Genomic DNA, 27,661 nt, shown 5'->3' on the forward strand with positions numbered 1-27,661 from the left:
CATTTTCTTTCAGAGCTTGGTATATGTTATCCTAAGACCTCCTAGTTTTGAGGGTGTGGGTTGAGAAATCAGCTGAGATCCAGATTGATTTCCCTCTATTATCTGTCATTATTCTATGATAACCTTTAAAATTCTATCCTTTTTCCCCTATGGTAGGCATTTTCATAATAATGTGCCTTGATGTGTGTCTGTTGTAATTTGTGGTTTTGGGGTCTTGTAAGCCTTCTGCATTTGATTTTCCATTTTATTCTTCAGGTTTGTGATATTATTTCACTGAAAAGATTGTGTATTTATTTGGTTTATTTCTCTGCACCTTCACTTATCCCAATAAATCTTAAATTTGTTTTTTCATGTTGTCCCATATTTCTTAGAAGTTCTGTTCATGGTCTCTTAGCATCTTTTCTCCATAGTCAACTTTGTTTTCAAGATTATATATTTTGTCTTCATTGCCTAAAACTGTCTTGCAAGTGACCTAGTCTGTTGTTGATGCTTTTAATTTAATTTTTAATTTTGTTTATTGATTCCTACATTTTGAGGATTCCTGCCTGATTTCTTTTCAGAATCTCTGTCTCTTGAAGTGATCTTTCGCTTACTCTATATTTCTGTCTGATTTTACTCTTTATATTGTTCTTTACCTTGAAGATCAGTTTAAATATGTACATTTTGAACTTCTTCTCTGACATTTCTTCCACTGTAGTGTTGATGGATTCTGTTATTGGAGTATCTTGTTTTGTTTGAGGCAATTTGTTACCTTGCTTTTTCATGTTGTTAGTATGTCTAACTTCTACCAGCATGGGTCTGAGGCAGTAGAGCTTCTACTCTCTAGATTTATAGTTTCCCTGTTTCCAGTATCTCACCATTTAGGGGAAGACAAATAATAACAACAACCATTTCAAACAATATACAGCATTAAACCAAATAGTTCCTGCTGTGACATCTACAATGTTAATTGTCACAATGTACAGAAATGACATAAGTTATTGCCTACAATAAAAAAGAAGTTGACAAAAGAATTTACAATTTTGGATGGTGAACAAGGAAAGAACAGAAGTGCTGCTTATGAGAGAGGATAAGAGCAGATAGAAGTAAAAAATTGAAGAGTGAAAGAGAGAACAATAGAGATTGGCTCTTATTTGAAGAAAAGAGAGAAATAGAATTAAGCATCACAGAAGGATGAGAGGAAAAATATACATATAAAGTAAAAATTTAAGAAAAATTAAGAATAAAAGAATACAAAACAAAACTGAAAGATACTTATCAAACATCCTACTCCTCAAAAAGTAATCCATGAAAAATAACTGGCTTCAAAAATGCTAGAAATGAGGGGAAAAAACCCAAATATGAGTGTGTATAAATGTCCATGAATCATTAAGGTTACAATTAAAGAAAAAAAAGCAAGAAAAAAGTTTTGATGAAAAGTTAAAGAATTGTTTTCATTGGATTTCAAAAGATTTTCATCTTCTCAACATAGTTAGGTAGGGTCATCTGGAGCATGATGCTCCACCCTCCAGATGCTGGAGTGAGTGAGGTAATCTCTTAGGCAGAATTCCTGAAGTGGGGTTTAGGCTTTGATGGGCCTCAGGCTCTTTGCTGAATGCCAGTTGTTCTGGAGATTTTAAATCAGCGCACCTCCATGGCCCAGCAGTTGCCGGGGTCCGTGATGGAAGACTGCACACCAGGGACTTCCCCTGGGTTCTACTCATGGGTTGGAGGAGTCAATTCATAGTCCACCTCATCACCTGTGGACTCTACATTTTCTGGTCTCTGGTTCAGTCTCCAAACTCAATCTTGCCTGTCCTCCACCCTTTTGAATTCCTCTCCCAGCTGGTCCTACAAGCTTTGGAGGGGAAGGGTGAGAGCCAGGTGGGTTTCCATGACCAGTGTAAGCCTCTGTGTTAACCCTGTGTAATCCTCTCTCCAGGTTTGTTTTTCTCCTGGTCACTTAGGCACACTCTATATCGTTTTGTGTGGGTTTGCCAGGTCTGTATTTCAGGCCAAACTTGGGTTTGCCAGGGATCTGCTCCCCAGGGATCTGCCAGCCCCCATACCGCAGTTGCAATATGGTTCTTTCCTCTGTCCTCGCCTCACCTTCCCTGCAAAAGTATATTTTGCAGTATGCCTTTCAGTTTAGATGGGCAGTGTCTTTGATCTCTAACTCTCCATACCCAGACACGCCTCAGGCCTCCTTGACCTGCCTGTCTGCTTTCTTGGTTTCATTCCACGGAGCAGCTAGGAAAGCAATCTTCTCTACTCTGGCATCATAACCCCCTTCAACCTATATCTTTTGATTGAAGAGTTGAGACCATTTACATTTAATGTTATTATAGAGTGATGTACTTTATTTCAGTGCCATTTTGATGTATTTTTAATGTTTAAATTGGACTCGATGCTCCTCTAATGGACTCTCCTTCTACTGTAATGCATCCCTCTGCTGGTTTTCACTTTTATTTTTCATTTCTTCTTCATGAAATATTTCATTGAGTATGTTTTGGAATATAGGTTTTGTGATTCTGAATTCTTTTAGCTTCTGTTTGTCATGGAAAGTTTTTATTTCATCTTCAATTCTGAAACTTAATTTTTCTGGGTATAGTAATCCTGGTTAAAACTGATTTTCTTTCAGAGCTTGGTATATATTATTGCATGACCTCTGCCTTTTAGTTTCTGGGTGGAGAAATCAGTTGAAATTTGAATTAGTTTTCCTGTAAAGATGACAATCTATTTATCTCTTGAAAATTTTAAAATGCTATCCTTATTCTCTATGTTAGACATTTTCGTAATAATGTTTTGGAGTGGATCTATTGTGATTTTGTATATTTGGTGTCCTATATGCCTCTTATATTTGAATGTCCTTCTTATTCTTAATATTTGGAAAATTTTCTAATATTTCATTGAAAAGATTGTGCATACTTTTAGTTTGTATTTCAGAACTGTCATCTACCCCAGTGTTTCGTAAATTTAATATCTTGATGTTTTCCCAGCATATTCTGGTTATGGTCTCTTAACATTTCTTCCTTATGGTCAATTTTGTTTTTGAGGTTATGTTCTTTGTCTTCAAGGACTGAAAATCTATTTTCAAAATGGCCTAATCTATTGGTGACTCTTTTTTCCACTGAATTTTTAATTGGATTTAGTAGATTTTTATTTCCAGGATTTCCATTTGGTTCTTTTACAGAATCTTCATTTCTTTATTGAAATGATCTTTACTTCCTATTTATTTTCTCTTTCACTCTTTTATCTCATGAACATTTTAACTATGAACTTTCTAAATTCTTTTTTGACATATCTTCCTCTGTGGTGTTAATGGGGTTAGTTGTTGAAGTGTTCTGAGTTGTGAGGTGGTTTGTTCTCTTGCTTTTTCATATTGCTTGTATATCTACCCATCTAATGGGATGGTTATTGCTTCTTCTTTTAAGCAAATGCCTACTTTGTTAGCTTTATTGTTTTTAAGCCCTGGTGTTGGAAGAATATCCATGTATTAATAGTTTAGCTCAATGTGTGGCCTCTATTGATTCCAGGATCAGATCCACTTTGAGAGATGTCACTGAAGCCTATTTTCTATAATGATTTCAGAATCAAACCACATATTCAACCTTATGAAAAGTGAAAACTTGTTGATATTGTTCTACACAATTGCTCTAATTTAGTATAAACTTTTCATAAGTTTATAACTGGAACAGGCTGAAGAATTAGTTACTGAGTAGAGTAAAACTACTATAACATTATATTAAGGCTGAAAAGGGGAAGAAGATTGGGCAGAAGAGTGAGAAAAAGATAGAATAGAATGCTGAGACTGAATTATAAAGGTGAAAAGTGTGGATCCTAGTTGAGGTAGTGGTAGACAGTGTGAAAGGAAGAATAGGGGATAAGAGGAACAAGTGTAAACTAGGGATAGGAAGAATGATTCCAAATGATGTTTTAAACTGTTAGGAAAAAATGTATTTATGTGGGTTGAAGGTACGATGTTGGCTATTAGGGTAAACACTAACAATCAAGATAGAGTTTTATATATCATTAAGGTTGACACTAAAGTTACTTATAGAAAACCATGCCAAGATGAGTTTCATTAGGATTTGGGGCATTTTGAAGGTATCTGTCATTCTTTGTCCTTGAATCTTTCCAGAGATACTGGGACACAGGAGCCACTCTCCTAGTTGCAATGGACCTCCCATCAACTGGTTGGTTCTGGTTTGTCAGCTCAGGGGCCTGTGGCTAAGTGCTTGGAGGGTGTGATATTGTGTCTGTTGTGTGTTTCTATTGTGTGAAGAAGTTCTGGATGAAGGCTCTGGGCTGTGGCTGAGATTGTGGAGAGTCCCCTCTACAGTGTCCTTTTCTTGGTGGTATAGATTCTGGTGGCTTCAATAAGCACAAGTCTTGTGGTTGCAGATTCTCTGCAGGTGATCTTTGTTGCACACATGTTCCCCTGGCCTGTGCAGCTCATTGAGGTTACTGTCATTACTCCTGGAGAATGGAACTCAGCCAGTTCATACTGTTCTAGTTCCACTGCCCCAGGTTTTGAATGGCGGGTGCTGATTCCCTCTGCTGACTGTGAGTGAGTGAGGCAGAGTCCAGCCAGTATCTAAACCATGTCCTATCACACTCCATATTTGTGGTCAAGGTTCAAGCTGGGAGATGAGTTGGGCTAGGAGAGAATTCAGACTGGGAGCTCTGGTTGCCTTGGGCCCAGATGTATTATTGCTTTGAATGACCTCCTGCTGGCTGTGGTGAAGATCTGAGCACTTAGGACTTAGGCACCCTCTTATTGTGGCTTTCTGCCAGCTTCAGCCACCATCTGGGGTTCCCTGCCTCTATGATGCTGGAGATTTGGAGATTATGGGCAGCTTCTCTCTGGCTTGGCCCCTCACAGGACAGTGAACTGGAGGAAAGTCTCGCTAGTTTTCTTAGTTTTAAAGGATTACTTCAATCTCTCTGTTAAGTTTCTCTGACAGTGTAATGAGTTGTTTCTCTGTGTTTTCTTAAAATGTATTGAGTTCCCCTAAAATAGCCATTTTGAATGCTGTGTAAGAGTTTTCACTTATCATTTGATTTATGTCAGTTTCTGACATCTTTTTTTGTCATTAGGTGAGGTGATTATTCCCTGGTAGTTCTTGAGGCTTGCTGAGATATGACAACAGCAGTATATTGAAAGATTAGTTGCTTATTCCCACCTTCATAATCTGACTTTGTTTGTGCCTGTCCTTTCAGAAATTCTAAACAGATGGCCTGTTTTCTCTAATCCTGTGATCTCTTCTGCTGTTTCATCCCTAGATCATGCCCTGAGTCCTGGTGTGCTGAGAGTCTCCAGTTGATTCAGTATGAATGGCGGGGGGAGTGCCTAAATAGGATAGGCTTTTGTCACAAACCTTTCTTGGGGAAGAATTGAGCTCAGATATTTGGTAAAATGGTCAATGGCCTATGATCAGATGCTGTGGAATTCTGACTGACTCTGGGCCTTACAGTGGGTGGACCATCTCTTGGCTTCTGTACAATGACTTGGTGCCCACTTAACTTTTTCTGCTTCCAAGTGGGCACTCTCTCTTTGTGGTCCTGCTTGGTTGGAAAAGTATTGAGGTAGGCAGTCCTGTGTCTTTCAGACTTGTTGTGTCTCACCCAGAGTCCATAGCCCATTGAGATCAGCATAGCACAAGGGCAGGACCAGGCCTACAGTGCTATATGCTGCCTGCTGCTATGGTGTGAACATGGCCTGAGAATATTGTAATCAGTCACAGTTGATACTGTCCAGCATAGAAGTCCTACCCACAAGGGTCATGGGCTTCTGCCTGGTACTGGGTTTGGCCTGAAGACTTTGTGGACAGTCACCTGGAGGTAGGAGGTAGGAGGCATTGGCATCTTCCCAGTGTTGGGTCTCACTGACCTGGCACTGAGTTCTAAGATAAAATCCTGTGCTTACTTCCCTATCCTTTAACCCTTAGTAAATGGAAGTTTGCTCTTTGCTGTGCCACAGCTGGCAGGAATGCAGGCTGAATCTTGAGTCCATCTTCCTGGGCTGCAGTTTCTGCCTAATTGTTGGCATGCTTAGAGGCTCTGTTTGTAAGTACTGACCTGGGTATGGGAGCCTTTGGATTCTGCCTGATGATGAATCTCACTATAGTGGGTCTGGCACTGAGTTTCAAGGCAAATTTCTATGCTCACTTTCCTGCTATACTAGTAAGTGGAGACCTTTTTTTTTGTCCTGTGAGTGCTTCTTGAGGTTGGTGAAACAGTCCTATGGCCACCTGGCTAATGTGAGGTCCTCAGGCTCAGTCTGAGGGTGCTGACCTGGGGCCATGGGTAGCAGGGCTCTGCTTGGTTCTGGGTTTCATTGTGTTGGGCCTGATTCCCTTTCCCTTTTCCAAGCAGGAGGCATCTCCTTCCACACTGTGTTGCTTGGGGTTGGGTAAGGTATGACATAGGAAACTCCATCCTGTCTTCCTCAATATGTCTTTTGTTTTTATTATGCTAAAATCAGTTTTTTTTGTTTTGTTTTGTTTTTTGTACCGGGATTGAACTCGGGGGCATTCCACACTGAGGCACATCCCCAGGCTCCTTTGTATTTTATTTAGAGACAGGGTCTCACTGAGTTTCTTAGCACCTCACTTTTGCTGAGGCTGGCTTTGAGCTCGAAATCCTTTTGCCTCAGCCTCACGAGCTGCTGGGATTACAGGTGTGCTCCATTGCACCTGGTTAAATACAAATTTTTGATGTTTTGTTACAGATTTTAAATCATATGTACTCAGATATTTAATAAGTACATTTAAAGCATTGTTTGGATGGATTAATTGATATATAATTGTATTTTGTTTCTTATGTTAAATTTATCTTCACTTCAGTTGTTCTGGATTTTCTAGGAACAGGTATCTTACATCATTCCAATAGATGAGAAACCGTATACTGTGCACCTTAAAAAAAGGTAATTTTTTTAATTCTTTAGGTTTCATTTAATCTCTATGAAACTGTTCACCTGTGTTAAAATTGAGTATAAAAACTAAATATAGTTGTTATTAAAATTTTAGTTGTCTTGGATGAGCAAATGCTTGCATGTGGCATTTAAATTTTTGGTCCTAATATTTAAAGTAGTCTTTTGTGAATGGGGGTTGGGAACTGAAACAAGTAGGGATTCAGTTCCTGAAGACTGCTTTTTTTAGTAAGTTGGCAGAACCAGCAGCACCTGCATAATCAGAGCAGAGGGAGAAAAGGAACAGATCTGAGTCAGGGAAAATATGTGCTCACTATTGGAGAATCTGGACTTGAATTGCTAGTGGGACACCCCAGGGAAAGTGTTCAGTTGATGGTTAATTTGGTTTAGAACTTGGGAGAGAAGCATGAGATTCAAATTCTTTTCATGATTAAAAGGATTCAACAAGTTAGGTATAGAGGGAATGTATCTCCATATACAATAAAAGCAAAATTTGAAAAAACCACTGCTAATAATCATGCTCGAAGGTAAATAGTTGAAGGATTTCCCTCTAAGATTAAGACAAAGATGCTCACTCTCACCAGTTCTGTTTAACATAGCACTAGAAATTATAGTCAGAGAAAATAGGAAAAAGAAAGAGAAGGTATCCAAACTGGAGAGCAAGAGTTAAATTATCCTTGTTTGAAGGCAACATGATTTTATATATAGAAAATCCTAAGATTCCACCAAAACAAAACAACAGTATAAAACTGACACACAAATTCAGTAAGTTGCAGGTTATAAAATGAACTTTCAGAAATAGGCTGCATTTCTGTACAGTAATAATAAACTATGTGAAAGGAAATTGAGAAATCAGTTCTGTTTATAATAGCAAAATTCCGATCATATTTTTTTTACAGAAATAGAAAAAAATCCTAAAATTTATGTAGAGCCACAAAAAACTCCAAATAACCAAAGCAATCATGATCAAAAATGAACAAAGCTGAAGACACTACACTACACACTTAGAGAAGCTATGATAATCAAAGTCATCTTTTTAATACAAGTAGTAAACACAGTCAATGAACAAGATATACCTATAGAAGTAGAGGATGAAGTTTAAAGGTGAGAATGTCAAAAAAAATGTAGAATTGAATGCCATGGAAATATTTAAGGGACAAAGGAAGGATCTAGATGAGATATAGACAGGAGAGAAAGCATCATTAAAACCTAACAAAACTCCTGTAATCCCAGCAGCTTGGGAGGCTGAGACAGGAGGAACTCAAGTTCAAAGCCAGGCTCAGCAAAAGTGAGGCACTAAGCAACTCAGTGAGTCCCTGTCTGTAAATAAAATACAAAATAGGGCTGAGTTCAATCCCTGATACCCCAACCTAAAAAAAATGAAAACAAATCTAACAGGAGATGGTGTTAAGGGAATGTAGCCAAGCATGAGATGCTTCAGAGTTGTTTTACTTGCCTTTAGACTGCCTTTTGATTTGACAACTAGATAGTCATTAAAAATTTTCTCAACTAATTTATGTAGTTGAGTTACATTGGGCTGGAGCGAACATGAGTTGGGGAAGAAACTAAAATGGTATAATAAGTACTGGAAATGATAATCAGAAATGATTGAATTTAGATTTGAAATTTCTAATTCTTTCTTAGTATTATTCCAAATACTAAGAATAATAACACTTTTATGCAATACTCTTTCACTTCATTATCAAAGTAGTATATATGCATAGTACTAAGACCTAGAGTAAAGGAACTGAAAACTCTTTAGTCCTACATCCAATACATATCTTAAAAAATTCCCCTCCTCTTCTTGCACATGTTTTTTATTTTTAAAAAAGGACTCCATTAAGGTGGGAGTAAATCTATTACTTTGAATAAAATTTAAGTATTTCAACAGTAGTATTATTTCATACTACCTTTTTGTTAACAGTTGACAAAGTTTTTCTCTAAAAATCCATAAAGTAACTATTCTGATTTTTGAGAACCATATGGTCTCTGCCTGAGCTACTTAACTCTGCTGTTGCAGCGTGAAAACAGCCTCAGACTGAATGTAAATGAATGGGTGTGGCTATGTTCCAATAAAACTTGTAGTGAAGAGTGGGCGGGATTAGACCTGAGGATTTGTTTACAGACTGTTGCTTTGTATGTTTCACAAGGAATAACTTCTTGCATTCTTTCACTCTTTTTTATATTCAGATATTTTTTGGCAGATAATTTTATGGTCTATTTGCATAATAAAGGATCTGTGAGTTCTCATTCTTCAGATATTTTGGTAAGATTTATGTTTTATTTATTTTTAATTTTAATTTTTTTTGCTTGACTCACAGACTTTATTTACATTTGTCTACAGCATCATTTCCTTATGAGATAAACTAGTACAGCTCAGTTAAACCAAGAAATCACAATCATCTGAATTGTCTGTAAACTCCTATTAGCTAAATTTATAACCTTGCATTTGCTTAGTACAGCCAAAGTTTTAAATACAAGAGAGCACAAGAATAAACCAATGTAACATGTAGAATCTAGATCTTCATCTGGGCAATTTAGAAGGTGGACTTTCAAAAAGTCTGAGGCACAATTACAAGAGAGTAAAATTCTTATGGAACCTACAGTAAACGTAGCAAGGAAAATTAAGACATAAAAAACATGGGAAAGCTTGTAGTAAAAATATTATGAAAATATTTCTACATAAGGTATTTTGTTTTTAGATTGGTTGAAGAGAAAAACATTCACTTTAAAATAAAAACAAATATAATTTTGTTTGGTCTGTCTACTAAATACCTTAAAATGTTTAAAATATTTAAATTGCAGCAGATAATGTTAAGGAAAAAGAAAAAAAAACAGAAACAAAAACAAAAGCAGTATCCCATAACAAAAAGCCCCCAAGCACAATTTTTGATTTTCTCTAATACTTACCTTGCATTGTCACTGAAGACACTGTTAAGCGAAACCTTTTTATTTTTAAACCAGAAAACCAAATAGAGATCAAGTGACCAGATTTTAATTCTGAGAAATAAAACTCTAAGAGCATTTTAAGCCATAAGTTATTTCAAGTGAATAGGAAAAAAAATAAATTTTTGCTTATATCATGCAGAAATAAGCATTCATTTGTTATCCAGAAGAAAATTTTATGTAATGTGCTTAAACATCAAGGAGATTTATGTTTTATAATTAAAAAACTTTTTTTTTACATTGAATAAGTGCTTTCCTAATATAGAAAGCTCTCAAGATTCACAGGAGATATATTTATAAAGTGTTTACTGATTAATTGTTAATTAATTCTTTAGGTCTTGGTAAACTAAAAGCAAACTAGATTGAGTTACTACCTTTCACATTGCCTAGAACATGGACTATATTTGCTTATTTATTCATTTATATTTTGTTTAATAAATGAATATAAAGTAAGATAAACAGGCACAAATGTTATTGGACACAGATCACAGATGAACACCTTTTTTTCATCTGCCCATTGTATCTATCAGTAAATTCTCTTGACTGTCCTTGAAACAACATACCCAGAGTTCACCCTCTTCCTTGTCTCCATCCAGTAATAGGACATATAAAGTATAGAGGTAGGAAATCATTAGAAAGTTATGTTAATTCCTAAATAACCAGTTTTCTTTTTTTTCTTTCCTAGACTCAATGCTACTATCAAGGATACATTGAAGGATATCCAAATTCTATTGTCACACTCAACACATGCTTTGGACTGAGGTTATTTATTTATTTTCTGTTGTTGATTACAGAAAGCCTAGATATGATATTTGGCTGTAGTGAATTCATTCTCCTTATTTTAAATTTATAAATAGAGGAGGATTCCTATATTGTGGTTATTCAGTAATAGTCTATGAACACACGCTCTCTGCTTTTATTCATACTGAAAGTTCAGTTGTCTCCACTGCTGATCTGATAACGAGGAAGACAGTTTAAAAGAAAAAAGGAGTTCATAACCCACTTGAATCTAATGTATGAAATATGATATGTCAAGAGCTTTGTAATGTTTTGAACAACCAATAAAAAAAGAATAAAATAAAACATATCTAAAAAAAAGAATTAAGTATAAATATTTATAGTATTTTTTTAAAAATCAAGCATAAGTTCACCAATAAGGAGATCTCCACTGGAGGTACCTAGAGTAGAATGTGGATATTAAAAAAAAAAAAAAAGGAAAAAGAAATTTTATTGGTTTATTAGCAACTGAGAAACACAGGAGACTCTCTGCCCCAGGGGAATGCAGGACTTTTAAAAGAGGAACACAAATCTCATGGAAAACAAACAACAAACAAGCTCAGGCACTTTGTGTACAAATGTTATTTCTGTAAAGACGGGTATTTAAGCCTCCTCCATTCCCACCATGTTGGCCCTACCAAAGACTGACTGAGAGGCCAGTGGAGCTGCCCTGTGCAGGGAGGCTGAAGCCTGCTGAACTGCTACTCCAGCCCTCACCTTGCACAGCACAGGGTTGATCACTTGGGACAGCCAGGCATTTGCCCGCTCCTCTCACTCTGCCTAGGGAGGGAGCTGCCTGTGTTCCTGTAACTGCTTTCCTTATGGTCCATCCTGGCCACCCAGACTTGTCTGAAGTTGTGCTGACAGCTTTTGGGGGGGGGGGGAGTTAATCTCCTTTTGGTATTCACAACAGCCAGGGACTTGATATTGATGTATTTTAAACCACATTAAATAAAGAGTCTGTTGCCTTAAAAAAATAAAAAATTAAAAAAATTAAAATAAAATAAAATAAAAGAGGAACACAGAGCTGGGACCCAAATGTTATCAAATAAGATTAAGTAGTGTTCAATAAATGTCATCAAGAGAGCTGTTGCTCACGTTCTCAGGTTTGGAGTTTCTTTATTCTTGTTGGCAGTGACATTCTTCTGGGTAGTGAAGAACACTATAGCTTAGTCTAGGGTGGGAGAAATGTCCATCTATCCCCTCATCCCTTGACACCTTTAGGGAGTGGAAGAAGGGAAGGAGGGAAGGAACAAAAACAAAAAAAAAACTGTCAGTTTTTTTAATATTTTATATTTTTAATTAATTTTTAAATTTATTTTGTTATACATGACAGTAGAATGAACTTATACACTTTGATATGTCATACATAGATGGGATATAATTTCTCATTTTCTGAGTATTGTAGAATCACATTGGTCATACCCTCACATATACACATAGGATAATAATGTCTGTTTCATTCTACTATCTTTCTTATCCCCACATCCCTTGCCTTCCCCTCCTTTCACTTCCCTCTACCTAATCTAAGGTAACGCTATTCTTTTTTTTTTTTTTTTGCTTTAAACATGTACTTTTTTTCATTACAATTCTTAATACACGTATATACCACAGTTTTATAAGCTACTTACAGCCAAATGGCAAGGTTTGGACTCAAAGCATTAAGTGGACCCCTGTTAACATCATTTTTTGTCATGTTCCTCAGTGACCAGAGATATTTCTAACTTCCTTGTAGGTTTGGATTCCCTAGACTCCTCACTCTCTTTTTCTTTTTTAATTTGTATTTTATTGGTGCATTGTAATTATGCATTATATTGGGATTGATTATGCCATATTTATACATGCACATAACATAATTTGATTAATCTCATCCTCCAGCACCTTCCCTTTTCTTATTTTGTTCTTAACTAGAGAAATGACAACTGAATGTACTTGCATATAGTAAGTTGGAGAACCAAGTTTAGGATGGCTAATTTTTTGAGAAAAGAGAATATTTATGATGCCTACTGTGTATCCTAGTGTTTGGAGTTATAAAGACAAATAAAGTTAAACAAAGATTACTTTTTCTCAAGGAAATCATCTTGAGTGTTTTATAATATTTATTAATATAATGTTCATAGTCTTTTTTCCCCTAATAATACCACTCTCTCTCTTAGAATCATTGTGTTTCTTCTTTCCTGCTTAGAGAGATTTTCATTGTGTCAGGAAATTATCCACCTTCCTTTTATAGTTTAGGATCCTTGTTTTCACAGATATTTTTCAGTGCTTCTTACATGGAACATAAAATTTAAACCTAAATTTTTTCTTTTAATGGAGTAGTGATGTGAACTGTTACCTGTATTCAGGGAAAGATAGTTACACAAATTAATTACTCTTTAGAATTTCACTTTTGATTTCTTATTCAGATTTTTATTATATAAAATTATATTATGTAAATTATGTTATTTCATAAGTACTTATATTTTAAGAAAATTGATCATCATATAATTGTTATTAAAGTTGTGTAATTATGTTTTTCAAAAGCCTTGCTAGATGAGAAATTCATCAAGATTTCTATTTATTATTGATTTAATTAGTCAGTGACATGGAAAACAGGGTTGATCACTGTAATATTGTAATTCTAGCAACTGATTAGGTAAATTCTGCTGACTTTATAATTATAAAAATAAAATGGGAATTGGTTTTGTGGATTAGGGAAATCACTGTCTCTTCAGAATCATATCACGAGTTTGGAAGAAAACACTGGACTCAAAACATTCTATATCTTTGTTATTTTTCCTTTGGGATTTTGTCAGTTTCATAATACACATTTGATTAAAAACACTTAAAATCTTATCCTTGATTTTACAGAGGAATACTGCAATTTGAAAATGTTTCCTTTGCAATTGAGCCTTTGGAATCTGCCATGGACTTTCAGCATGTTCTTTATAAATTAGGGGATGGAAACAATGAACTTCCAGTTTTTAACAAAAATGACAGAAGCACAGAAAAACAGCCAGTGGTCTATAACATTGTTACAGGTGAAAAAGAAGTGAGTCATGTACTTTTTATTAGCATTTTCAAGACAGTTATTACTTCTATTTAATTTATTTTTTAAAATTAATGTTATTAACTTGTTGTACAGTCGTAGCCAATATGCTTTCCTTGTGAATATCCTAATATTTAATTAAACTAAAAATTTCTCTAAAATCATACATTACCTTTTTTTATCTTCCAACTTTTTTTTCATTTAATTCATATAACCCACTTTATTTAGTTCTTCTTCTCTCTCTTTTCCTTTTAGTTGTAGATGGACACAGAACCTTTATTTTATTTTATTTATTTATTTTTTATATGGTGCTGGGGATTGAACCCAGTGCTTCAAGCATACTAGGCAGGCGCTCTACCACTGAGCCACAACTCCAACCTTTTATTTAGTTCTTATATTGTTATGTTATAGAAATTCCTCTTACGGCTTCTTGGTTACTGTGTATCACTGTCATTTATGATAAACTGTGGCCTAGGTGGATGCATGGAGCAAGGTAGCTCTAATGGTACTAACCAAGGCCATGGAAAGTCCACCTTTATATGGCAATAGCATTACATGGAGGGAGGCCAAATAGAGTTTGAAGCTTTCTGAACTGGGACATGAGAAGAGTGAGTAGGTAGATTTCTTTCTGAAGTGGCAGAGTGTTCCTTAATGTGCAGACCCGAGAGGACAAGGATTCATTCAAAGAACTGTGTGCGACCCAGGAAAAGAGGAGGCTAAGCCCTTTAGAGGGCCAGTTGTGGAAATGGGTGCTATTGCTTACAAAGTAGCAGAATTCTTTCTTAGTGAGGAGTATATCTAAACTTTCACATTGAGATCTAAAAAGAAACTAAGCAAAATAAGTTAATGAAAGAAGAATCCTTTCATTCACCCTCTTTTGAATACACTAGAAGTCTTGAAAATAATTCTGTCCAAAGATAAGTAAATGCATTAAAATTTAAGTTTAAATTTACTTTTTAAGCTGATGCATATAAGTAAAAATTCTACATGTTTATGGAAAACCATGTGATATTCTGAAACATGCTTGTATTGTGTAATGTTCATGACAATGCAAAGAAATCAGTCTCCTCAAACATTTATCATTCTTTATAGCAAAAATTCAAATCCTGTCTTCTAGTTTTTTGAAATATAAAGCACATTATTTTTATCTATAGTCATACTACTGCCAAGCATACCAGAACTTCTTGCTCCTATTTGTGACTCAGTACCCACTGATAACCTTTCCCCACCCCTCCCTTCTTACCACTCTCCTAGTTTCTGCTGACCAACACTCTATTCTTAATTTCTATGACATCAATATTTTAATTCCACAGAGATAGATCAGGTGGTACTTGCTTTTCCATGCCTGACTTGTTTCTCTTAACAGTGATCTTCAGTACCATCCATGTCACAAATGGCAGGATTTCATTCTTTTTAATGATTGAATTATAATCCATTCTGTATGTGGACCACTTTTTAAAAAATCTACTCATAAGTGCATGGACACTTAAGTCATTTCCTTCTCTTGGATTAAGGAATGTAGCCCTCAAAATGAAAGAAACATACTTTTGAAAAATACTCAATGCAGTAGGCAAGTACATTTTAGATAGTGCTGAATTCTTTATTCAATAAAATGTAAAAAAGCATGGATACTAGGAAATGATGAGACAATATCCTGAATTGAAAAAGAAATTAAGAAGCCCACAGAAATTAAAGGAAGCTAGATGATCTAAGGAAATTGTTATGAAACAAAACAGAATATAATAACCTTTTTTTTGCTAGTATTCTTCCTTTTTCTATTGGTACGAGTCTCCATACTGCTTACAGCCTTTGGACACCAGGCCAATGAGAGTCAGCCCTGGCACTTGTGCTATAATTATTGGAAAAATCCCCCTGTTTTCCTTGGGATTGTTAAGTATGAGATTGAAGCCTGAGGATGATTATGGTCAGATCTGAACCACACTGAGAGAATCTGCCTGATACTAAAAACAACACAGGGGACTGAGAGATGGATATATATAGTATCATTTGTGTGTGTGTTTGTATTTGCTGAAACAGATTTAAGTTGTTTTGAGACCTTAAACTCTAGTCATGATTAATACAATTCTTTGATATATGTTTCAAAAATGCACAAGAAAGTAGTGAGTAGAATTTTCAGTTCAGTTTATATAACAAAAATGAAGGATTTTTTATATTCTCAGAGGTAATACTTGATAAGAATTTGGCTGGAAATTTTCCAAAACTGAGGAAAGACAATTTGCAGATTCAAGAAATGTGATGAATTCCAAGCAAGACTAATTTAAAGAATTATACTTCTTGATATTAAATAGTGAAACTGTAAGATATCAAGACAATGAAAAATGCTGAAAACCAAGCAAGGAAAACATTATATTGTCTTCATAAGAATGACAGAGAAACAGCTGACTTTAAAACAAAAGCAAAAAATTCAAGGTGGCATAACTGTGTCTTCAATAGGCTGAAAGAAATAATTGCCAACTTAGATTTTAATATATGGCCAAGGTATACTTCATGAATAAAAGCAAAATAAAGATATTCTCAACAAACAAAAAAAATTGTTTTGCCACTAGCACAACTGCACTAAAAAATTCTTGAAAGATATTCAAGAATATCTTTCAGATAATTTCCATTCTGGTTGGAGTGAACTGGAATCTCAGCGTAGTTTTTTTTTTAATATTTTTTTTAGTTGTAGATGGACACAATACTTTTATTTTATTTATTTATTTTTATGTGGTGCTGAGGATCAAACCCAGTGCCTCATATGTGTGAGGCAAGCACTCTGCTACTGAAGGCAGAGGAAAATAATTCTTGATGAATGGTCAGAAATTTTGGAAGGAATAAATAGCAAGATGAGTAGTGTATATATATGAATTATAAATTAACACTTGCTACACAGAAAAACAATGATGCTTTTTATGGTTAAAGAATTAAAATACCTGATAGCAAATTCATATAAATGATAAGGATGTAAGTGGAGTTACAGTGATCTATGTTTTCTTGAATTATCCAGGATAGAAGTAAAGATATTAACAAAGTGCCTGGCTTTTCCTGGAAGCAGTATGAAGGTATTACACAATATTAGATTTATGTAAGTTAATGGTAAATGCTTTTTATCTTGAAGGAAAGAGAGTTTTTAAGTTCCAAACTACTAGAGAAAAAAGTAGAGTCACAAAAAAATCAATATAAAGTAATGAAACAAGGAGAGAAAAACAAATATTAAACAGGGAGGATAAATTAAAGACACAAACTTAATGGGAGGCTTAAACTCAAATATATTGGAGGACACATGCAAGTGGTTTAGGAATTAAAAGACAAAATCACAAAATAATGCAACTATTATTTTTTCAAAGAGAGACATATAAAATGAAGATGAAAGGATGAAAATGCAAACATTATCCCAAAGAGGTCATGCAGTTATATGAATATTGGATGATATTTTTTGCTAATGTACAAAGCTCTACCAGAGGTAAAGAGGGCTATTTAATAATGATAAAAAGTTCATTATACCAAGATAATGGGTATTCATGTATCATATAAAAAAGATAGAACTGTAAGGAAAACCAGTTCAAAACCACAATGGGAAATTTTACCTTAGAATAACTCCTTTCGTAGTATAGTTAATAAAGCAATCAGTTAAAGTCTGATTGTAAGGATGGGGAAATTATTTCTTTTATAAGTGCATTATAGTTATACATAATGGTGAGGCTCATTGTGACATGTTCATAAATGCATATAACATAGTTTATTACAATCCCAAATACTTCCTCTTTCCCTCCTTTGCACCCTCTCTGGATCTTTGTCTCTACTCAACCAGCTTTCCTTCTATGTATTTGTTTAAAATTATATTTATATATAAAATTTGAATGAATTGCTGTATATTCATACATGCACATAGCACAATTCCCCTTCATCCCTTTTCTCTCCTCTCCTCCCTCCCCCTTGGGCTCTGCTTTTACTCGATAGATCTCCCTTCTATTTTTCATGGGGTTCCCCCCCCCCTGGCTTTTGTGTGGTACTGTGGATTGAACCCAGGGTGCTTAACCACTGAGATACATCCCCAGCCCCTTAAAAAATATTTTCTTAGAGATAGGGTCTCACTGAGTTGCTTAGGGATTTTCTAAGTTGCTGAGACTGGCTTTGATCTCGTGATCCTCCTGCCTCAGCCTCTCAAGCTGCTGGGATTATAGGTGTGCACCACTATGCCTGGCCACGGGGTTTATTTTTTTTTACTCTCTAACTTTGTTATATGACAGAAAATATTCAATCCTGACTCTCTAAGTCTGGCTTATTACACTGAGCATGAAATTCTCCAGTTCTGTTTACCAGAAAATGACATAATTTCATTCTTCTTTATGACTGAGTAGAAATCCATTGTGTGTGTATGTATGTATGTATGTGTATTTTTATATTACCTTTTCTTTATCCATTCATCTGTTAATGAGCATCTATGCTAGTTCAATAACTTGAATATTGTGAATTGTGCTGTTATAAGCATTGTAATGCATGTATCACTAGAGTATGCTGATTTTAGTTTTTTGGGTAAATACCAAGGAGTGGGATAGCTGGGTGATATCCCACTATGGGATATGGTGGCTCTATTTCTAGTCTTTTGAGAATATTTGTACTGCTTTCCAAAGAGGTTGTACTAATTTGCAACCACCAACAATGTTTAAGTTTATTTTTCTACCAACATCCTAAAAAGCACTTATCTTTATTTGTATTTTTTTAAATTTTTAATTGTTCTTTTTATATATACAGGACAATAGAGTCTATTTTGACATTTTAATACAAACATATTGTATATCTTATTCTAATTATGATAATGGATATGGATGTACATGCTGTTGAGATTCACTGTGGTGTATTCATATATGTACATGGGAAAGTTATGTTAGATTTATTCCACTGCCTTTCCTGTTCCTTTTCCTCCTCCTTTCCCTTTATTCCCCATTTGTCTAATCCATTGAACTTCTATCCCCCACTCCTTTGTTGTGGATAAGCATCTACATATCAGAGAGAACATTCAACCTTTGTTTTTTGGGGGGGATTGGCTTATTGTCACTCAGCATTGATACTCTCCCATTCTGTCCATTTACCAGTATATGCCATAATTTCATTCTTATTTATGGCCTAGTAATATTGCATTATGTATATTTACCACATTGAGAAATGGGAATCTCAAATCTCTAAAAAGTATAATTTCAGACCCCCAGATGAAAATTCTACAGATTCTTAAACACTGGATCTACCAAGGAATGCAATAGCTGGGTCATATGATGGTTCCATTCCAAGTTTTCTGAGAAATCTCCATACTGTTTTCCAGAGTGGTTATACCAATTTTCAGTCTCACCAGCAATGTACGAGTGTTCCCCTTTCCCCACATCCTCATCAAAATTCATTGTTACTTGTATTCTTGATAATTGACATTCTGGTTGGAGTGAGATGGAATCTCAGTGTAGTTGTTTTTTAAAATTTTTTTTTAGTTATAGATGAACACATACCTTCATTTTATTTATTTATTTATTTATTTTTGTGTGATGCTGAGGATCAAACCTAGTGCCTGCCTCATATGTGTGAGGTAAGCACTCTGCTACTGAGCCACAATCCCAGCTCTCAGTGTAGTTTTAATTTGCATTTCTCTAATTGCTACAGATTTTGAATATTTTTTTCATGTATTTGTTGAGAAGTGTCTGTTTTGTTTCTTTGCCCATTTATTTATTGGGTCATTTGGGATTTTGGGTGTTAAGCGTTTTAAGTTCTTTGTATGTCCTGTAAATTAATGTCGTATCCAAGTTGTGGTTGGTAACAATTTTCTCCCATTCTGTAGGCTCTCTCTTTACACTCTTGCCCCCCCCCCGTTTTTTTGTGGTGCTGGGGATTGAACCCAGGGCCTTGTGTATCCAAGGCAAACACTCTACCAACTGAGCTGTATCAGCCCTGACTTTTTGCTCTGAAGAAACTTTATGGTATCAAACTAAAAAGTTTGATATGTATTGATTCTTGATCTTATTTCTTGCACTTTAAGAGTCTTGTTGAGCAAGTCAGTTACTGAGCTGATCAGCAAGCCGTTTTTATTAAGCAGCAGTGGAATGGCACATTTTCAGAGGAAAAATGGGGACTGCTTACAAGAAAGGTCTTTTTTTAAAAAAATAGGTTTTAATGAGATTAAATCATAGCAGAATATTTAGTGCGACTTACTCATTAGAGACTTGGGATGTGCCACTGAGCATTCAGGAAACCAGTTGTGCAGTTAAAACTCTAACTCAGGAAAACAGCTGTAAAACTTGAAACTCGTCCTAACTCATGCAAACAGTTGGAAAAGCTTGGATAAAAATCCAGAGCCCAGGGCCCATTGTTTGTCTTCCCCTTCTCCCCTCTCGGATCACCCTGTCTTCCTTTTCTCCCTGAGGACTGTCATTTTCCTTTTCTTGGGGGAATGTTATTTTCCATCTTCATCACCCACTTTATCAATCCCAGAATATTCTTTATTTCTGATTTTCCCATATCGGGTCACACCATGGTGCCACCTGAAATGCAGGTTCTCCTAATTTCTCTCCCTCCTTTGTCTGTAGCACCTTCATTCTAGCAGTTGTGGCAATGGGATTTCTTCCTTTATTATTCCCAATCTTGTGAGTCTGTAAGCTGTTCTGAGAGTCCAGTATGAATTCCCAGTAAAAATCCCCCTGCACCCACCTTACTGAGAAGCTGATCATTCACTTTCCTGTGCTCACACCACAGAGGAGCTTGGAAAGCAGCCTGTCTTCTCAAGATTCTATTAGACTTTCAACTGAACATTTTACTTGATTTGTTGTGTCTTTCATTTCCAAGATTTCTATTTGGTTCTTTTTCAGCATTTCTATTTCTTTATTGAATTTCTCATTCATATTCTATACTGACTTCCTTAATTCATTCAGTTGTTTTTCTATGTTCTCTTGGAATTCATTGGTCATTTTTTATAATGATTCTTTCACATTCCTTATCTGATATTTCATCCAGTTCAATGTTTTTGGTGTTCGCTGCTGGTGAATTATGAACTTCAGGTAGTGTTGTGTTGGCTTGTCTTTTCATACTTCTTGTATTTATACATTGGATTTTATGCATCTGTTGGAAGAGATTTCTCTTCCACTTCTACATGTGGACTTTATAGGGCACAATCTTCAATTCAAATGTCCTAGAGCGATCTGGATTGAGACCCTCATTTAGGTGTGGTGTCCAGAGCCTTTGTGTAATTTCTCTGCTTTTGCTGTAGTAATGGCTGTCCATAGGTAGGACCTGGAGACATATTTCTAGCTGTTTTTACTTCAGTCCTGATCATTAGTTTGAGTTTTTGTTTCTTCTATTCTTTGTATTAAAATATAACTGAAGATCGACTGTCATTCATTTGTATGTGGAGCCAGGTTTACTGTCTTTTGATTGAGTTTAGTTTAGCAGCAGATTTTCTGCCTGCAAATTTGTGTCCCTGTAGGTTCCCAGAACTCAAGGACTAGGAGGAAACAAATAATAGCAATAACCTATACAACATTAAACTAAATACTTGGTTTCTACTTTGACATCCACAATGTTAATTGCCACAAAAATCAGAAATGGTAGGGTCAACAATTGCCAACAGCAAAAACAATAAGTAACCATATAAGTAACCATAATAAGTAACCATATCTGACATTAAAGCAAGTAACAGTTGTCAACTATGTCATCCACAGCAGCAATAAGTGAAACAGTATTAATGGTGGTGGCAGGAGTTACATAAACCAATTAGTGCTAAAAGATGGTAGGAATAAAGTTAATTAAGAGAAAAAGAAAATGTGATAGGAAGGTAGAAAAGAGTTTCAAATAGTGAACATAGAGAATGCAGAAGAGATGTAGCTTGCAATGGTTATGAGGTAGGAGGAGAAATTGAAGTAACAATGTAAAGGGAGATCGAAAGAACAATAGAATTTGGATGTTAGCAAAAGAAAACATAGAAAAAGAAATAAGAGAAATAGGCCAGTGAAAGACAATGCAAAACAAAACCAAAATGTACTAATAAAAAACCCTAATCCTCAAAAGACAGGGCAAGGAAAAATATCTACATTTAAAAAGCTAGAAATGAGAAAAAGAAAAAAAATGTGTAGATGTCTGTATGTCCATGAACCAAGCAGCACAGCAAAACACACACACACACACACACACACACACACAGACACACACACACACACACAAATGAAAAGAAAAACAGATCATGAAAAATTAAGGAATCCTTTGTAAGAGGAGTTCAAATAGCCAATGAGAATAGATGGACACTGTCTATGCCCAACTGTCTTTCTTTCCATTTTTTTCCCCTTGGGCTGAGAGTGAGATTAAGGACTGGGTGTAGTTAACCTTTTGCTGTTTTTGTGTTGGTCACAAAGTTGCCAGTTGGAGTGACCTGGGACTGAAGCTGATTCAAATTATTCTCAGTTTCTCTTCTCCCAAGTATGAGATAGGATGGGATGCAAAGTACTGCCATTGGAGTTTGCATAGACCAGATGGATGCACTCCCCAGTGTGAGGTCACTGCAGAATTTTATGAGTGGAGTTGAATCAGGTGGGGCTTAGGTCTAATCAGGCCTTGGGCTATGCTGGATGGTGTCTACTCTGGAGAGATTAAATCAAAACACCCCTAGGGCCTGGCAGTTGCTGATCTCTGCTAGATCTCTCAAGATCTCAGGATCTCAGGATCTCAAGAGCCTCTCAAGAATTCTGTTTGTGGGGCAAGAGAGACAGTCCTTCACCCTGTCTGCTCCCCATGAACACACTCTTTCCAGGATTTTCAGGCTTAGTCCCTGAGCATATTCACATTCACCTGCTCAGATTCCAGACCTGCTTCAGCTGGTCATGTGAGCCACCAGAGTCAAAGGTAGAAGTGAGTTGGGATCTTGTTTACTTTTACAACTTGAATTCGCCTGGATAAAATATTCTCTCTGCCTGTTTTGACCCCATTTTTTGACCTGGGCTACATTGAAGGTGCTTGCTAGGTCAGTGTAGCAGTGTTTGCACAGATCTTCCAGCTCCTGCAGCAGCAGATGCAGCATGACCACCCCAAGATGGCTTCCACTTTAGCTTTCCATGGCCATTTGGGAAACACACACTTTTCAAGCACCAGTGCACAGTACAGATGGTGGATCAACTAAGGGGAGGTTTCTGAGTTTGGGTTTTTCTATACTCAATCTGTCCTGAACCAGCTCTGCTGCTGCTGCAGCTGCATTTACCACAACCAACTGCTCCAATGTAGTCTTTCTTCTTTATTTAATGTACGTAGATATCTGAGTCTCTTAGACTTTGACTATTATTTGCTAATCAGTTTTAGTGAAACTCCTCTCTCATCTACCTTGTGGAGAAGCAGTACTATTGCTACTTGAATCCTGAGCCACAAAGCAACTAGGAATATAGCCTTGTCATGATCTTTTAACACATTTTCTTTATTGTTGACTTTCTTTTCAAGATTATATACTTTGTCTTCAAAGCCTGAGAATCTCCTCTCTATTGTCTAATATTGGTGATGCTTTCAACTGATTTTTTTTTGGGGGGGGTACCGGGGATTGAATTCAGGGGCACTGAACTACTGAGCCACATTCCCAGCCCTATTTTGTATTTTATTTAGAGACAGGGTCTCACTGAGTTGCTATGCACCTTGCGGTTTTAGAGGCTGGCTTTGAACTTGCTTTCCTCCTGACTCCGCCCCCCCCCAATCAACTGATTTTTAAATTCAATCCATTGAGCTTTTTATTTTCAGGATTTCTTTTTTTATAATCTTTCTCTATTGAAATTATCTTTTACTTCCTGTATTTTCTTAGTTCATTTCTTATGTCTTCTTTCAATTCATTGAATACTTTTTAAACTATGGACTTTCTAAATTTTCTATCTGATATTTCCTCCACTCTGATATCAATGAGATCAGTTGTTGAATTATTGTGGGCTATTTGGGGTGACTTGTTCCCTGGCTTTTTCATATTGTTTTTATGTCTACCCCTCTAATGAGATGATTATCTCTTCTGCTTTTATGTGAGCTTCTTTCTCTTAACTGCCCCAGGCTGGGTGAATATCCAAGTATCAGTACTCCCACTCAATGTGTATTCTTTACTATGTCCAATATCCAGCACTACTTTTAAAGAAGTTGCTAACCCCTTTTAACTGCAATCACTTCAGAGCAAAGCTATGTAACCATAAAATTTAGGGGAAAAAACTTATTTAAAATGTTCTCTACATTTTCTCTAATCCAAGTATAAATTTATAATAACATTCTTAAGTAGGTTGAGAAATTATTATTGAGCATAATGAAATTTTATGGGGTTAAAAAGGGGATAAGAGAAAAAATTGATAAAGAAAAAAGAGAAAAGTGAAAGTAAAATAATACAAAGTAAGATAAAATGGAAAAAATGTTAGGGATTTGAGGCAGAAACCAGTAGTGCAAAAGGGAAAAGTATAAACTTGAATTAGGAAAGTAAAGATAGAGTAATTACAGTTTAAAACAGAAGAAATATAATCAATTAATAATCAAAAATAATCAATTGGCTTGAGGGCTGCAATATCAAATAATAAGGGAATAAGTATCAGTTCAATATGAAAAGTAAGATCAAAATTGACAGAGCTATTTATGATATTCTATGCAGAGGTGGGGAAGTGTCTCATTGCATCTTCCTGATTTGGATTTCATCAGGATTTTGGATCTTTAGAAGATGCACACCATTTATCTCTGAGTTTCTCTGGGGATGAAGATGGTGATCACATTATTTTACCTCTGGTACAATTCTTGGAGAGCCCCTTTGACCTTTGGTGGGTTCAGGTACCTACTGGCTTTCTGTTGGGTCAGAGGAGATGGTTCCTATTTGCGATTTAGGACCTCCCTGTTGGGGGTACAGTCTTGAAAAAAAGCTCTGTGTATCCAACACTGTCAGTTCCCATGTGGGCTACACATGCATATTGCATAGAGGGTGTAGTGATCCAAAGTAGAAGTATTGTAATCTCCTTGATATGGCAATGGGTGACCTGTTGTGGGGATGGGTGCTGCTGCACCCTCTGGGAGGCACAGGTTGCAGATTTGGGGCTTGTATCTGGACACACTAAGTGGTGTATGTGGACATTGCTCTGGAAGCCCTTTAGTGGGGGCAACTGCCACTGTGCATGAACTGAGGTTCTCTGATGGATGCTTAGGGTTATTTTTAGGAAATGTTTTCCATGGTTCCATGCATCTATATGAGAACTGAGTTAACTGGCAACATCTGTGGACTCTCCTAGAAGGGCTAGGGCACAGGAGCTACTTCCCTGGTTGCTTTGATTTTCTTGCTGGTTGGTGCTTGCTGTTCAGTCCAGAGGCCCACGTCTGCATGATTTAAAGCTGCTGCATGTATTGATGTAGTGGAATAGGACTTATGGAGAGATCTTGGTGACTATCTGCAACCAGGGAGTCTGTGAATGCAGGCTCTCTGTGGATGGACTTTGGCACATAAGTCTAAGTCCTTGCTGATATAGATCATGGGGTACCAACCCCACGACTTGTGTCAGTTGGCCCACCTTTGTCTCAGCTCCTATGGCCAGCTGCCAGTTTTGAATATCTGAGTACCCGCTTCCCTCCACGGGGGCTTCTTTGTAGCAGCACTAGTTGGTGCAGCTCACCAGTGTTTGACCTGTCACAGTGGTTGGAGGGTAGAGTGTCAGTTTGGCCCACCCTTGCCTGTGTTACTGCAGTGGCTGAGGGTAGCTCTGGGTTGGGGTGAGCACACTCCAGGAATAATTTCCTTTCAGATCAGCTCCACCCCACTCCGCTTGTCCTCTGTGAAGGGGAGGGTGTTTCAGCTTGCAGTGATCCCTCTATAAGTTCCTTTTCAGTGAATTAATGAGACAACCCATTGCAAAGGCATTCTGTGTGGTTTTATTGGTTACTATCTTTAGATGGGGAGAAGCTGTACTGATTTAATTCCATCTAGGGAGGCTGGCTAACTGCAGACTCTATAAAATGGTTGTACTGCCCAGAATTTTTTTCTTCTTACAATTTGGACTGAATTGTATGATCTCATTCACTGTCTTTTCTGTTCCTGTCCCATTTTCATTTGGTTTGTTTTTCTTTCCACATGTTAAGGAAATATGCTTGTGGGCTTTCCTTCTCCTTCTTTCTCTCATTTTTACCCTTTCCTCCAACCCTGCTCTGGTCAGTGTTTATAGTCAAGGACTTCTTTGCTTATTTTCTTCTCTGGTAACCAATTTCTAAGTCATTGCAAGTCTCTTTCTTTTTAATATTGAATTTTGGAGTGTTTATTCTGTCACCTGCATCACTGGTGAGCTGTTCTTTCACTGCTTTATTTCTAGATTGTGGAGGAATTGAGGATTGCTGCCATGTTCAGAGTCTTCCCAAACTACATAATATTGGTTATTCTTTAAATGTTTGGTAGAATTCAGCAGTGAAGCTATTCAGTCCTGGGATTTTCTTTGATAAGAGATTTTTATACTGATTCAATTTCCTTTGTCATTGTTTCTTAAGAATTTTGGTTTCTTTGTGATTCAGTCTTTTTTTTTTTTGAGAGAGAGAGAGAGAGAGAGAGAGAGAATTTTTAATATTTATTTTTTTTTAGTTATTGGCGGACACAACATCTTTGTATGTGGTGCTTAGGATCGAACCCAGGCCGCACGCATGCCAAGCAAGCACGCTACTGCTTGAGCCACATCCCCAACCTTGTGATTCAGTCTTTTTAGCTTATATGTTTCTAGGATTTTATCCATATTTTAGATAGGTTGCACAAATTGTTGATGTTCATATGAAGGTCTCTTATTAACTTTTATATTTCTGTGTTATCAGTTATAATGTTTCTCCTCATTCCTTTCTAATTTGGTTAGAATACTTTCCCTTTCTCCTTCATTATTCTAGTTAATAATTTGTCAATTTTGTTTAGCCTTTCAAAAAAGCAACTTTGTTTTGCTGATATTTTATATTATCTTTCTAGTTCCTATTTCATTTTTCTGCTCTGATATTTATTATCTTCTTCCTTCTACTAACTTTGAATTTAGTTTGTTTTCCTGTTTCTCATTCTTTGAGGAATTAGAATGTACGTTTGAGATTGATTTCTTTCTTTCTTTTTCAGGTAGATATTTAGTGCCATAAACTTCCCTATTAGAACTGCTTTTGCTGTGTCTTTTAATTATAAAATAGTAAGTCTAAACTAAAACTAAAGGATGCTTAATTTTTTTAATATCCAGAATTGTGCAAAATAAACCAACATGGTATCCATCCTTATATTCATCATACTGGTAAAAGATGTACAGAGAAGTGAAGCAAGAGAAATTATCTTTTGGTACTTGTGGTTGTTTATATTGATAAAAATTATATGAATAGCTTGTTATTCTTTAGCAAAGCATGAGAAATGCATTCTTTATGACCCTGAAATTTCAGCATATAGAAATGTGCTCTAAATCCATTAAGATACACTAATAAGTTTGTCATAGCTTTGTAGTACCAAACACAGTGGGGGAAATCCCAATGTGCAATAGTAAAATTGGTAAATGCATTGTAGTATACTCATGTAGTAGACCATCATCAAGTTAAAAAAAACACCAAATGAATTATAGCAACACAGAGCAACATGAATGAATGTTTAAAATATGATGATGAGTAACAGAAGTGAGATATAAAAGAATGTGAGCTGTATGGTTCATGTATCCAAAGATAAAATATAGAAAAAAGGAAAGGATATGGATTTGGAATGAAATCTTGTGTTTTGTAATGGATTTGTCATCAATATCAGAATTCTGCTTACCTCTAGAAGTTGTGATCAGGTGAAAAGGCCTAATTGGATTCTGGGAGGAAGGATGAAAATGTTTCATTTCTTAACCTAAGTGGTTGTTGCAGAATTTTTATTTTATAAATTATTAAATTGTGCATTTAAATTGAGGCAAACCAATAAGGTTTATTTTACTTACATCAAGAATTAAAAAGTAAATTTTTTTCTCTCCTTTCTTTCATGTGTAAACCTCAATTCTAATATTAAGATAATA

General features: G+C 36.0%; 1 protein-coding gene across 1 annotated transcript in view; it reads left to right on the forward strand.

The window, feature by feature from the left end:
- The first annotated feature begins 3,959 nt into the window (after positions 1-3,959).
- The window catches only part of Adam32 (ADAM metallopeptidase domain 32), a 107,880-nt gene continuing 84,178 nt past the window's right edge, over positions 3,960-27,661 (forward strand). Inside the window, exons 1-5 of the mRNA XM_077792718.1 lie at positions 3,960-3,974; positions 6,846-6,907; positions 9,104-9,179; positions 10,545-10,621; positions 13,487-13,667. Coding sequence (XP_077648844.1) covers positions 3,960-3,974; positions 6,846-6,907; positions 9,104-9,179; positions 10,545-10,621; positions 13,487-13,667 — 411 coding nt within the window. The remainder of the gene's footprint in view (positions 3,975-6,845; positions 6,908-9,103; positions 9,180-10,544; positions 10,622-13,486; positions 13,668-27,661) is intronic.

Source organism: Urocitellus parryii, chromosome 14 (genome assembly GCF_045843805.1).
Source record: "Urocitellus parryii isolate mUroPar1 chromosome 14, mUroPar1.hap1, whole genome shotgun sequence".
In the NCBI taxonomy this organism is placed as follows: Eukaryota; Metazoa; Chordata; class Mammalia; order Rodentia; family Sciuridae; genus Urocitellus; species Urocitellus parryii.